The sequence below is a fragment of the Rissa tridactyla genome, chromosome Z (assembly GCF_028500815.1).
Source record: "Rissa tridactyla isolate bRisTri1 chromosome Z, bRisTri1.patW.cur.20221130, whole genome shotgun sequence".
In the NCBI taxonomy this organism is placed as follows: domain Eukaryota; kingdom Metazoa; phylum Chordata; class Aves; order Charadriiformes; family Laridae; genus Rissa; species Rissa tridactyla.
Window position 1 is genome coordinate 41,509,208 of NC_071497.1, and position 13,440 is coordinate 41,522,647.

A 13,440-nucleotide genomic window follows, 5' to 3' on the forward strand; every position below is an offset into this window, starting at 1 on the left:
TTTTTCAGTAGTTAATTCTAAAATGAAGTAACTGCAATAACTGCACATGGAATTAAATTTTAAGTGATATAACACCATGGGGTGTTTCTTCACATTTATTTGTCTTCCTGCTAAATGTATATCCAGTTTGTTTACAGTGAGAAACTAACATCCTAAAGGATGGTCTAAGCTGTACTGTATGTGCCTTTTTTTCCTTTATTGAGAACTGTTTGACTTACACCATCACTTGGAGTTTTTATGAAATAGCATTTGGTTTAATATGTTCATTGGTAGGTGGGTTGTTTATTTGGTTTTATGTTGTTTTTTTTACAAACCATTGAGTTGTCTTTTGTTTTTTTTCTGGTATTGCTGGCTTGTCATTCTAAACCTTGTGTATTATGGAAAAAAAAATGGTTTTTTTTTGAATGCTAAGGACACTTCTACTGAGTATCATTAAGCTTTCCTACATTCTGACTATCAACACTTTCAGTTAGTTTTCATTATACAACTATCTCAGTACAAAAGTTGTATTTACCCTTTTATCAATATGACCTCACTTACTTGCGAGTCTTTCTCAAAGTTAATATTTTAAATATGGGTTTAAGGCTTTTAGTATCTCATCCAGCACTGAAAGTGCATGAACATGTATGAAGTAGTCTTGTGTATCGGACAAGAGCAGCAGAGTGCAAGGACTTTATTGAGTAAAGTAACAGTGGTGTTGGTCAGGCATGACGTGGCCCTGAAAATGTTTTTTTTTTCATAGTTTCTGTTAAATAAAAAGTTCCTTTAGCTTTTTAGTGTGCTTTCATTTGCTTTTGCAGAGGCCAGGTTGTTATTCTAATTGCCAACTCTATCATCACTTATATTTGAAATACCATAGTGATGAGTGAATGAATCTGTTCCAGGATAGAATGACTAAAAAGAAAATCTCGTACAATTTTGCTTTTCGTCTTGACATTGCAACAGGATTTGTCTTTTATGTTTTCTCATGTGTCTTCCTGATATTTTGGAGTCTTTTAAATCAAACACAACTAGATACCATGTACCAATTCTGAATTTAGAAATACCCTCCTCTTACAATAGTAAGTAAGTCTGGTTACATTCCTGGTAATTCAAAACAGACTAATGTTGGTTTTCGTTGCACCGTCAGTCTCCTCTGAATTTCTCATTTAAAGCATCTGTTTAACAATAGAACTGTAGAATTTACCTTTTTTTATTAAATAATCTTTCCTGATCATATGCAGATTTGCTCTGCAGGGAGTGCCTGTTTGGTGTTTAGTTGTCTCTTGAGTTACTAAAATTTCTTTCTCCAAGGCCCGTGCAGCAGATCCCGAGAAGCGTCACGCTTACTGAGAGTAGAGGGAAGAAGATTATTTTGTCATCTCTATATTCACATTAACGTGATTTTGAAGTGGTAGCTATCAGTTTTCTACATGTCTGTTGCCACAGAACACTGTAGATCTGAAAATGAAGCAAAAAGCTTTTCCTCCTGTATGCACACTGCAATCAGATGTGTGATTATTACAGCTTGTGTAGACATGCTTGTGCTAGCTTTAATCTCACCAGTTCATGTACCAGCAGTAGCAAAGCTATGGTAACACAGTCCTCGGATAGGGGTATGCAGGCTCATTTTGTTGTACGTTGTATGCTTACTCAAATTAATTGCCTACAGTGACATCTGTGTTCCTATATTTTAACTTTTATTATATGAGGCTAACAAAATTAACTGTAATTGAAGTATATCTAACATACTGCAGTCATATCTCCTAATTACAGTGCAGACGCAGCGTTTAAGGCAGTGAGCCTTACTCTTGTTCTTCTGAGAGACGATTAGACAGGTCTGCTCTAGTTTGATAGTTTTAGGATGACCTTTTATCAGAAATTTGCAGGAATCTGGAAGTGCTCAAGCAGCTCATATGTAAACGAAATACTAAAAAGCTAAAATTAGCAAAGGAAGCACAAAAATAATAAAATGGAAGCCTTGGTCCTGGAGTCCAAACCTTTGTGGAGTTCTAGTGAAATCAGTTTATCAGTGCTGTAGTGTATTTTATGTGTAAGCCCTCATCCTGCAATCAGTTCCTTAATGAAGGAATTCTTTCTCAGTGTGTGTTACTCCTATTCAAAAATCAACACACTGATCCTTGCCTACTGTAAACAGAACTGAGAATGTGTTTGCAAAAACAGAAATGGTGAGCATTTGTCTGATATTGGACTAGTAAGCCAGTAGAAAGGTAAATACATTTATGGGAAAGGACTTCTCTGTGTAGCTCATTTCTAAAATCTCCCCATTGGGAAACATGTTAAAAAGATGTAGCCCGCTGCTTACATAATGGGGAGCAATTGTTAGCGGTGCTCAGGAGCAGACAGCTTGTCAGGATACTGGCATTTGACACAAAATGCTATTATTGTGAGGTACTTCTGTAAATTCATTAAACTCGAATTCTTTCAGGTGTTTTAAGAATAGCAACAATTAACATGATCCAGGGATACCAGTACAGAATTGAATGCCAACAGCGATTCAAAAGACGATGTACACACTGTTCACTCAAGATAGGAATTCTTATTTTTGTTGGATGTTTTTGAAAAAGCTGCGAAGATTTTCAGTAGAAGTAGGAATGCTGAGGATGCAAGTGATTCTGTTACTACAAATCCTGTTCAGGAGCAAAGTGCTAAATTATTTTACGTCTTTGACCTGTGCAAATATATTTCTTTTAATTTTGATGCTTAAGTTGTATTTGAGGATTTTTGGATAACTCTGCGTAGTGCTTTTATATTTTCGAAAGTGACTTTATGTGAAGAAGCTGGTGTGCAAGAAGGTACGGGGTTAGTTTGAGTACTACGGCCATTCTGCCCAGACTTCGATGATGTGAATGTTGTTTGTGTACACTGAGATCTCAGTTTAAGTCAATAATTAGACTGGATCTGAAGGACAGATGCCATCTAGGGAATACTCTGGCTGTGTATTCCCACTGTTAACCCCCAGTGGCCTGGATAAGCAAGCTTACTACAGAAAACTTTACCTTGTAAGGAACCTGGTGGCATCTAGCCATTAAATCGTGTTAGAAGTGGTGTGAAATTCTAGCTTGGGGCTGTAGTGTGACATGTGTTTAATCTAGCAATACCAGTTTAAACACAATCCCTAGATATCATATCCTGTCAGTTCTCCTTTCTGCTTCCTCCTTTGCCTTCATTCCTGCACCACCCCCCTCTCACCCCCTTAGCTCTCATTCTCCGAACAGAGGGAAGTAAACAAGCAAAGCAGCTTTTTTTCCCCTTTTTCTGCCTTTTTTTTAACTACTGTGCTAGGATACCTGTTACAGTTTTTGATTCACAAAAATTCACCTTGGCAGAGCACAGGGAGTAACACAGTGGTGGGGACAGATGCAGGAGAGCTGTGGGAAGCTGGGGTTCCCTCTACCCCCAAAGTGTTGGTCTAAACATTTTCCCAGGACTGGTTTTCTTTGAAGCAGTTTTCCCTGTAGCGCATTTTGCATCCAGTTGCGGTATTGGTGCACTTGCTTCTCCACACGTATGTTTCCCTTTGTGGGCCAGTTTAGTCACTCCTGAAAATGCACAGCACTACTCTAAATTTTATCTTTTGGCCGGTTTTCAGGAGATGCCTTGGTAAGAGCTGGGAGGTGCAGAAGTTCCTAAGCAGGTAATGCACTTCCCATCTAGTACGGAGCTGCTGTGCCTACAAGGTGGGACTATTAGAAACTGAATAAGCAAGTTTGGTACCTTCCTTTTGCTGAGAGAGTAAGGAAATAAGTGCCTGACTTGCTCAAGAGTTACTGTACATCCCACTGGTTGCACCTGACCTGTAAATGTTTAAGCCAAACGATTCACATCAGGCTGCTGTTCTAGTGAAATGTGCATTTAGCACATAGTACTGAAATGTACGCTTTTTGGTGGTGGTGTCTGCCTCCACCCCCTGAGATATTGCTGTACATAGGTGAGAACTGAGCATGAGCGTGTTGAAATATAGACATGGGGACTCCTTTCCTGGTGTACTGTCCTGAAGGATTTTGTTTTGAAACATGAAGTGACTTTTTTTTCCCCCTGCTTTCTCGAAAAGAAGATACTGTTCTTCTTTATCAGAAATTATACTTTGAAATTATACATTTTTATGCAGGTGATCTGTTTTGATATATAAGTAATATATCCATTCTGGGCAATTAGTTTGCAAAAAATAAAATCTTTTGTTTTAGGGGTGAATTTTAATCCATGTATTTTATAATGATATTTTTTCAGCAAGAGGAAGAAAAGTGTTGCTGCAGTGCTGCAAGGCCTCAACTTTTCTTGACCAATTACCGCAAGCACAGCAATTTACAGCAGCAGCACAGTCCGTGTTTAAAGTTCACTAGGGCTACAGCTCCACCAGCCATAAAAATAATTTATACCTCTGTGAATACCACTGGCATTATTTTTTCCCCCTCAGCTTAACAAGGGAAGATAGAACAAGCACAAGGTGCCTTCTGCCTGCCTACAGGCAAGCTTTGGGGGGCGGCTGGGGTCGGGAGGTGGATGGGGATGTCCAGGTGGTGGCTCTGCTGGTGCTCCCGTGGGCCGCAGTGGGCTGCGCCCTTGCCGCCTTGCATCCCTCCGGTGTCTGTAACCTGCAGGTTTTAATTGCATGCCACTACTGTCAAAATAGTTGTTTTATGGGAAGATAGGAAGTGCTTGTGTTTCAGTTCAAGTGCACTTTGCCGTTTAGTTTAAAATAGGTGCTATGAGGTGCTGAGAGATTGTGGCTTAGTTGGGGGGTGTGTGTGTGTTGGTACTTGGCGTGCAACAGGTGGGGTCTGTTGCCAACAGGAGGTGGGTGTCTCCTGTGTGCATGGGTGCAAGACAGGCTCCTGCTATATTACAACGTCGTCAAACAGGTAGCTTTCCTGGAACACTTTGGGAAAGAACACTAAAGAGCTGGGGATTACAGTAACACTGCTGAGCAAAAAGCCTCAATCTTTGTGTGCCTTGCTGCTTAACAACAGAGAAATAATAATATCTAGCTTGGTAATACGTAAAAGAAGATTTGGTTCATTTTAAACCATTTAAAGTTGTTCTGTTGACAGGTAATATTTCAGACTTTCAGCAGAAAAGTGTAATGTTTATAAAGGCTTTAAATGTTCTTGCATTTCAGATCGCCTTTATTTTGCAATTCTTTGCCAAAAACCAAAGAGTGGAGTTGCAAATACCCATTATTTCTGCATAGATGATGAACTTGTATATGAGAAGTAAGTACAGACCTATTTTTTCCTGGTTTTTACAGAAATAAATTAGTCAGAAGAACAGCAACGAGGAACCAGTCTAATTGACATTCTGTTTTTTAAATGTAGCTGAGGGAAGCATACCATTCCCATTATAGAACTAATTACACGAATTTGGTCCTCTCAGACTTATCTGCCATGATGATTTATATGTCTTAGAATGGTTTCTTGGCTTCCCATCAGGATTTCTTAAAAATCTTTTCAAAGCAGAAGCTTTCGTTGTGCCCATTCTTGTCAGAAGACACAGGATCATGACGCAACAATATATATTCAGAAGCGCACACTGGACTGCCAAGCTGAAGGGGACGTCTTTGATTGCTCAAGTATTAAGTGGAATGTCTAAACTTCCTAGAATAAGAGAAAAAACTGGCAAAATCAATTCAAGCCTTTATGAGCTTACAATGGCTATATTATTACCCCTGTAGTGTAAACAGTATATGCCTTTGTATGTGAACTGGAATGCTGGTAGTTCTTTAAATATTTTTGACCAAGGGTGTGCTTACTGTTTTTTAAAGTACTAATCAGTCTTTATTCTCTGTGTTCACTTTTCTCTAGTGATGTTAATTGCCTTCTTTTAAAGTAAAACTTTTGGGTTGCTCTTAAAATAGAGTTTCTAAACTGGTATCACAGAGTGATACAGTAGTGAGAATTTTTCGACCCATGAGTATTCCAGTTTGGTTTTGAGTGGTGATGTCTGTAAAACAAAAAGTTCTAGTCCCTGTTTAAAGATAACAAAACTGTTTCCTCCAACAAAATAGTATGTATGTAAGAAGGCATTAATGTTTTTAGAATGATATGCATATATCACACATATTTTATTACTCCTTGCTTTGTGCATCTGATTAAAAAGGCATTTGCAGACATCATGTATGCTTTTTCCCCTTTCTCCTACCAGCTTCTATGCAGACTTTGGACCACTCAATCTGGCAATGGTCTACAGATACTGCTGCAAGCTAAATAAGAAATTAAAGGTAACACTTGGGTTTTTTAATTCAATATTCTTGACTTTTTAAAGAGCAAAACCAAACAGGCCAAAAGTTCTTTGTTAGGGTGCTTTTCTGGGTTCCTAATCCAGCTAAGTTTTGAATATAAACGTATAAAGCTAAATTTTGTTAAGGTGAATTTAGGGAGCAGGAGAGGCATCAGGAGGGAAAAACCACTTCTAAGAACCAGAAAGTGCAGCACCATGGGAGTAACTAATGTTAAGCTCCTAAAAGATGATTTGCTAAATGGGTTTGGACTTTGTTAAATGAAAAGCTGCCCTCCTGAAATTCATTCTTCTTGGCAATCTGCCAGTAGTGAATGAGCTTGAGGGTGCAATGCAACACATTTTCATTTGAGGTGGTTTGTATTTGACTTGGGCTTATCTTTTGGTTCTGACATCTCTTTGATAAGAAGCAACATTTGATCTTTGATAGCGTTTATGTCATAGTCCTGAGGGAGACTACCATGCTCCTACAGCAGATTATCTTCTCTGAAGGGTGCTCAGTATTTTCGGGATTGGGCTCTTGATAAAGCATAGTGTCTTTAAAACAGAGCATTCCTATATTAATTAACATGAATGACTTCAAATTAGTTGACTTCTAACAGATGTTGGAGTATAAAACCTGTTAGGCAGATAAAAAAAAAAACTTAATAGCATTAATGTGAATCACAGTTTGCCTCTTCAGAACTGCTTAGATCTTGAAACTGCCACTGGACTCTGAAAATTGGGAAGTATGCAGAACATTATAGTTTAACAGAGATTTTTTTTTTTTTTTTTTTTTTTTGTTCCTTGATGTCTGTCACTGGTATTAGTTTGCATAATTCAGACTTGCGTTGTCCCTATGACACTACGAACAAGTTTGCCAGAGACAAGATCCTCTGATTTTTGCCTACAGGATGCTCTGAAGCAACACAAGTTTATATTTTAATCCCTTTGAATATTGGTTTTGGTATTGGAGAGACATGTTAGGATTGCTGAGAACATACTACTGCTAGTGATCTGGGGTGTATTTGTCTTGAGTGTATTGAATAGTATCTGAGCAAGTAACATTGCTCTTTAAATAGTGACATTTTATGGTAGCTTAGCAGTTGATCAAAGTATACAATTTCAAGAGCACCAAAATTTGTTTCAAGGTCCAGTCAGGGGATAGTTTTTGCTGCCACCACAGATGTGTGTCCTTTCTATTGGCAATGAATGCCATTCCACTCCCTTTCTAAGACAAAAGGAGACACGATATTTTAAAAAGTTATTTATGTTGAAGTTTAGAAATACTTTCAAAATATTTTAATCTAAGCATATATTTTCCAGTGGTTCTGATCCTCAGAAACAGCTACTGGTTTATTTATTTAGAGTCAGGTTTTCTTTAAGAATAAAAAAGTCTAAATTCTGTTTTCAAAACCATGGGCAACTTTAACATGTTTGTGATGTTTTTGAGAATGGCACTGTGTATTTACATCTCACAAATGCCTGTCTGTTGCATAAGGCTGAAAGTCAGAAGTAGTAAATGCGTTCAAGGAGTGAAAGAAAGATTACTGTAATTTGTATCAGAAATTATTAACACTGGATACTGAGAAGAACACTGGAACAATCTAGGTAGGGATGCAACAGAGTCTTCCAAAGCCTTTGAGGGACTAGTCTACAGTATACTTGGTTCATCTGAGGTGGAGGCTGAAAGTAGGTGAACAGGCTCTTGCGTTCTTCTAATTTTTTAAAAGAAGGCATGAAAAGTCTAAAATGCAGAATCATAATCTTGTTCATTTCTCGATACAGTCATTTTCATTGATAAGGAAGAAAATAATTCATTATACTGGCTTTGATCAGAAAAAGCAAGCAAATGCTGCATTCCTTATAGGCTCCTACGCAGTAAGTATTTACATCTTTACATTACGTCAGGTTGATAAATGTGTTCATTTTTTCATACTCAATTTTTAAAACAGCAAGATAAAACCAATATTTTCTCTTGAATGATCTTCCTACTAATGTATTCTATAGTAAGGTACCACATACAAAGACAGTTTTTAAAGTCTAGCAAGTATGTGAATGAAGTTGTATGGGTTTATTTTTTTTCTTCTCTACTGCAATCTGTGCTCCTAAGAGATAAGAACACCACTGAAAAAAAATTCTTTATGAATATTTTAATTTAGAAAAAAAATGACTGTTTCTTGATGTTTTTCCTTTCCCCCACCCACACATGGTCTCTTTTTTTTTTTTTTAAATAGAGAAATATTATCTTGCATGAAGTACAGTGTATAATTTCTCATTGCATGCATGTTTAAATAGACCTTTTCTTCCCCAGATGCTACTTTTGTAATGCAAGGTGATCTCTTCAGTTAACCTAGGAGGAGTGAGATCGTGTGGTAGGCTTAGAGCTGGTATAAAGCCTGAGAATATACAAGGTGGCTGAAAATGTACTGAGCCCGGTACCTGACTGCAGAGGAGAAAATGACTGGCTTTACATCACAACTGCATCTAAAGAATCAATGTTTGGTACATAGAAGTGTAGTCGAGGAATAAAGTGCTGAATGCTTCAGAATGAAAGATGTGATGTACCATATTCATGTTCTGTTTTGACTTGTAACACACCTTGATTGTAACCATCTCGCATGTTTACTGAGGAATAAAATCGAGTGGGAACCTATGCGTACTTTGATGTTGGAGATTTGAGGGGTCAGAGTTCATGTCGCTTGAGGTCATTCCTATTCTTGGTTGCAAGCCTGTACAGTTCTTGCTGTGATGCTGGCAGTCTCATTGCTGCCTCTCTACATCATGCAGGATGTCTGTTTTCTGCTCCACAGGGTTTCTGTGTTGTCTGTTTCCTACAGTACTTATTAGAAATTAAGAACTAGATTTCAAAATGTGTCACTCTTGGTATTTGAAACATGTGCTTAGGAATGTTGCTGTTGACCTTTGTATTCTTAAAACACATGGAAACCAGCAACAGGAGTTACTAAACTTGTTGCAGTTAAGGCATTATGTTGACAAAACAGCTGCAGCTTTTAGGAAAACTGCTTATTCCTAGTGACTTGATCATAACAGAGGCCCAGAAAGCGAGAATGGACTGGCTTCAGTTATCAGCCGTTATTTGGTAGGAAATGGGTTTTGTTTTTCCCTAAGCTTTTGTTCTGAATACGTGTAGTAGTATTGTGCAGCACAGCATCTGACATTTGGAGCAGAATCCACAGTAGGGAAAGTTAACTAATGTCAAAACAGTCCAATACAAGAAGTGCATAGCGAAGCACTATGTGGGCATCAGTCCCTTCCTTGATTGGGGGGGTGTCTGTCTTGCATAATCACAAGTCCTAGATGGTGAGGTAGCTCAAGCTAGATGCTGATTTTCTTTCCAGCGCAACAGACTTTTGCTTTGATACTGCGTTTTCTATGCAGTAGAGTACAGTTTCTTCCCAGATTCCTGTGGGAGGGATTCCAGTGAAGGAAGATCACAGAAGAAAGACTGTGTCCCTGAGGCTTACTTTTTCCCCTGGCACCTTTGATGATCTTTCATGAAGGGGCAGGCTTAATCACAGCACTCACTGCTGAAGCGTTCAGACGTACACATCCCACCTTTATGCAGGGACAATTGGATTGTTCTCTATGGGGCGAGGAATGGTATAGGATCTGTTCAGAATGCATGATAAATGTATGTCTATAAGCATATTTCCTGATTGAAAGGAAATACGTTGAAGCCTTCTTATTTTAAACATATGTAGGCTTAAGTATCCACCTACTTTTCAGTTCAGAGTGCTTTGCTTTTTGATGAAGGAGGATCCATCCAGCTATCCGTAGAAACGTTAAGAAGCTTTTCTGTAATCAGACCGTATCCTGTTGGTAACGCTCTTTGCTGCTTGAACTGGGTATCATCATTTAATTTCTGATCCCTTACAATGTAAGTGGTAGGTTGCCACTGTATTTTGTTTTCTGTGGGTTAAATGTGTTTCCTTGTTTGATTTTGGTTTTTTAGCTTCATGGTTTATCTTAGTTTGAGGAGCTGTGTGGCAGTGCATCAGGTTGGAGGAGTTCAGGTGGGAAAAGCAAGGAAGTAGAAAGGGAAAGTTACCTTTGCAGAGTTAGTCATGAAAATAGTGCTTGTCTGTGTGTACTGTAAGGCCTTTGATAATTTAGCATAGTTTTGGGTGCAAGGTGCTCTGCAGATGCAGGTGCTCTAGGTTACTTGTTAGGAATAACAGGCTGCAAGGTTTTCAGGAATTGCACAGTCACAAGTGTGCTTTATGGTTTTGTTTTGGTTTTTTTTTTTTTTTAAAAGCACAGCCACATTTTAACACATTAAGCTATAATGAACTGTACATAACTAGTTCTCTTCTGGAACTTGTGTGTCCTCGTAAACATTTAATATTTTTATGCTGTCAACTTCCAAGCCTGTCATTTTAATGGCTTGTTGACCTTAAATTTGTATATTTAAACAGAGTATTATTTAACTTCTGCTTAAAGGAGCTGGGATATATTAGCATGATTTATCATTCAGCATCTTTTGTTTACATATATGTCGTGTGGGGATATGCTCATTTTGACTACTAAGGCATTCATGAAAGTCTTCATTAACTATGGTGAAGTGTAAGGGCAGCTGTTAGGTTTACAAGCAAAGTCTGCTCCCAGTCTTTTCTTCACAGTTGGTGTGTTTTAATGTTTCACCCCCCTTTTCATCTAACTTGTCTTTCTTTCCTCTTCAGTGGAGATAGTTTCTGAACTCTCCAGGCTACACACTTCTTTATCCCCACTCCTGCATCTGCTGCTTCCTTCCAGGTGTACTTTGATGTGACAGCAGAGCCTAACTCAAGCTACAGGGCTCTTCAGTATAACATGGCCTTAAAAGTGAAGAACAAAGTTTTCAGATACATTGTTATATGTGTAGTTTTAGAATAAAATATGAATTTTTAGAGTAAATCTTAACAATTTAGATCTTAATATCTTTATTGTTCATCTTCCATCTATTTTAATTCTGTACTTTGTTTCATTTTTACAGATTATATACTGCATAATGGAGATAATATTCTTCTGTGTAGATTAGCATAAAATTGGCATGTTCAGCCACATGAAGGGTAGCCAGAATTCTGTGTGTGGGGTTGAATGTTTACACTTTATATATGGGTGGAGGGGGTGAGGGGAAAGAAGGGAGGGGGGTGAAAAAACCCTGTGTTCTTCACCTTTTAAAGAAAAATTGCTTTTCCTTGGAAGCTATCTGCACTGTTCAGGCCTTACTACTCTACCAAAGCAGCAGTGATCTTCTGAGTTGATCTCTACAGTGGCTTCTCTTGATTTTCGCCAGGACTTGGCTGTGGGTGAGGAAAGTCTGCTTCTTCCATCTTTGCTCCTTCTATATTAAGAAAGAAAATGTACCCTCTGTGCCCTGTCCACCCAATTCCCAAGCTCCCCCCTCTCCCCTTGACTGCATTAACTTGGTAACAGTGTTTTTTTTCTCAGGCCTGGCACTAATTATGTACTTGGAGGCTGACCCTCCGAGGGTACCGCCCCATGAACTGCTGTAATTCAGGTCATCTTCACCAGGACTCATCTCTGTACTTTGTCTATTTTCCCATCTTCTTTCTTCAGGGTAAGCAGCGTTTCCTTCAACCATTCTGATCCGTAGTACTGTTTTTTTGCCTTTTCAATTTGTTAGTGCCCTTCCTAGCTGTGGACCTAATGCTGGGTAGAAGCTGGAGGTTGCAGAAGCAATTAGCGCCCTTCTGTGTGATGTTGAACTGCTCTGTTCTTACGTTGGCATTTGCAGAATTATCTCTGGGTAAGCCATGGGAAAGCAGGGAAACCTGTTTGTTTAGTGGTCGGGGATGAGTGGTGGTAAATGGGTAACTGTGGCAGCGCTCAAATTACAGGTGGGTAAACTGTGTTTACCCTCAGTAACGTTTTGGTGAGAGGTGCCTGGGCTTGACAAGCGAGTGACAGAGATGGACAAAGTACTGTCCTTTCATTTAAGCAAAAGTTGCTTCGGGTCTTTTTGGCTTTCTCTGTGTTTGTGTCCTCTAAAAAGCTACCTTCTCTGAACTGTATTTGGGAAATCATGATTAGCCTTCATGACAACAGCTTTTCCTACTGTTTGTTTGTACTACATTCTTCCTCACAATGTTCTTACCAGACTGCTTGTTTCATAGGAGAACAGAGGTTGCTCTTTGGGGGTCCCTCACAGTAGTACTAGCTTGCTTTCTTAGCTGGTGAAGTACAGATGTGCTCAGCCCAGTCAGTTCCCAGCTAATAGGATTTTCTATTCCTCTCCTCCTCTGTTTAAAAGGTAATTGGAGGTTTCTTGCTTTTGTTTATGATTAACAGAGAGAGCTGCTAGAGACAGGCAGTTATTCCCTCTCTGCCACTTTTGTCCACTTAATGGCTGTGTTTCTGCTACTGAAGGGGCTGTTGGTCACATATGCATTTCTTCAGTACACCACAAATCCATACAGGAAGCTTTTGATTCTGTTATATGTATTTCTATTTTAATTTTGCTGTATTTGACCCTTTCTTCTAAGGAATATTGATAGAAAAACTAATGTATTGACTGACTGGTATATCCAGTGGAGGTTTTAATGAAGTAAAGTGCTTTGAAGTTATAGCAAAATTACACATGTGTGTGAGCTTGTGTTTGAGTCCAGTCACACACAGTAGTTATTTGTATTTGTTCAAAATGTATGGGTTGTGATTATTTGCAGTTTATAGCAGTTCAGGCTGTTTTGGGTGAGTGAAATTTTTGGAACATAGTTGTGTCTCATGAAATTTGCTTGTAAGCAGTTTAAAATGAATCGTTTCATTATTTTCTTGCTTTTTAGTCAGTAGGGTTGGTAAAATGTGTGATTTAGGTAGCAACCGTAAGTAGATTTTGCAGTTAAAGATGAGCAGGAGGGTGAACTTGATTTCACTAAGCACATCATAGACGTGAATTTAAAGTGCTATTTACAGACTTGAGTTGATAGTTTCTAACAGTACAGCATATTTAAATATCCTATTTAATTTTCCTGCAAAACCAATAAGTTATGTCATAGGTGATTATTATCAAACATGGTTTTGTCTTGCATGCAGCATTACTCTTTCACTTGGCGATCCCATGTATTGAAGATTAAGGTGCCTTTTCAACCAGAGCTTCATTTCCTTTTCTACCAGGAACACTTTTCATCCTATTGTGAATACTGTTTTCATGGTTGTAACGCTAATCTAGGAAACCTTTGTTTAAAATATAGGGCTGATTTGAAA

General features: G+C 38.5%; 1 protein-coding gene across 9 annotated transcripts in view; it reads left to right on the top strand.

The window, feature by feature from the left end:
- Positions 1-13,440, top strand: part of CDC14B (cell division cycle 14B) — a 48,526-nt gene that overhangs the window by 2,819 nt on the left and 32,267 nt on the right. For all 9 annotated transcript variants that reach the window (XM_054187074.1, XM_054187076.1, XM_054187071.1 and 6 more), the window contains exons 2-4: positions 5,120-5,213; positions 6,142-6,217; positions 8,002-8,094. In XM_054187074.1, coding sequence (XP_054043049.1) covers positions 5,120-5,213; positions 6,142-6,217; positions 8,002-8,094 — 263 coding nt within the window. The remainder of the gene's footprint in view (positions 1-5,119; positions 5,214-6,141; positions 6,218-8,001; positions 8,095-13,440) is intronic.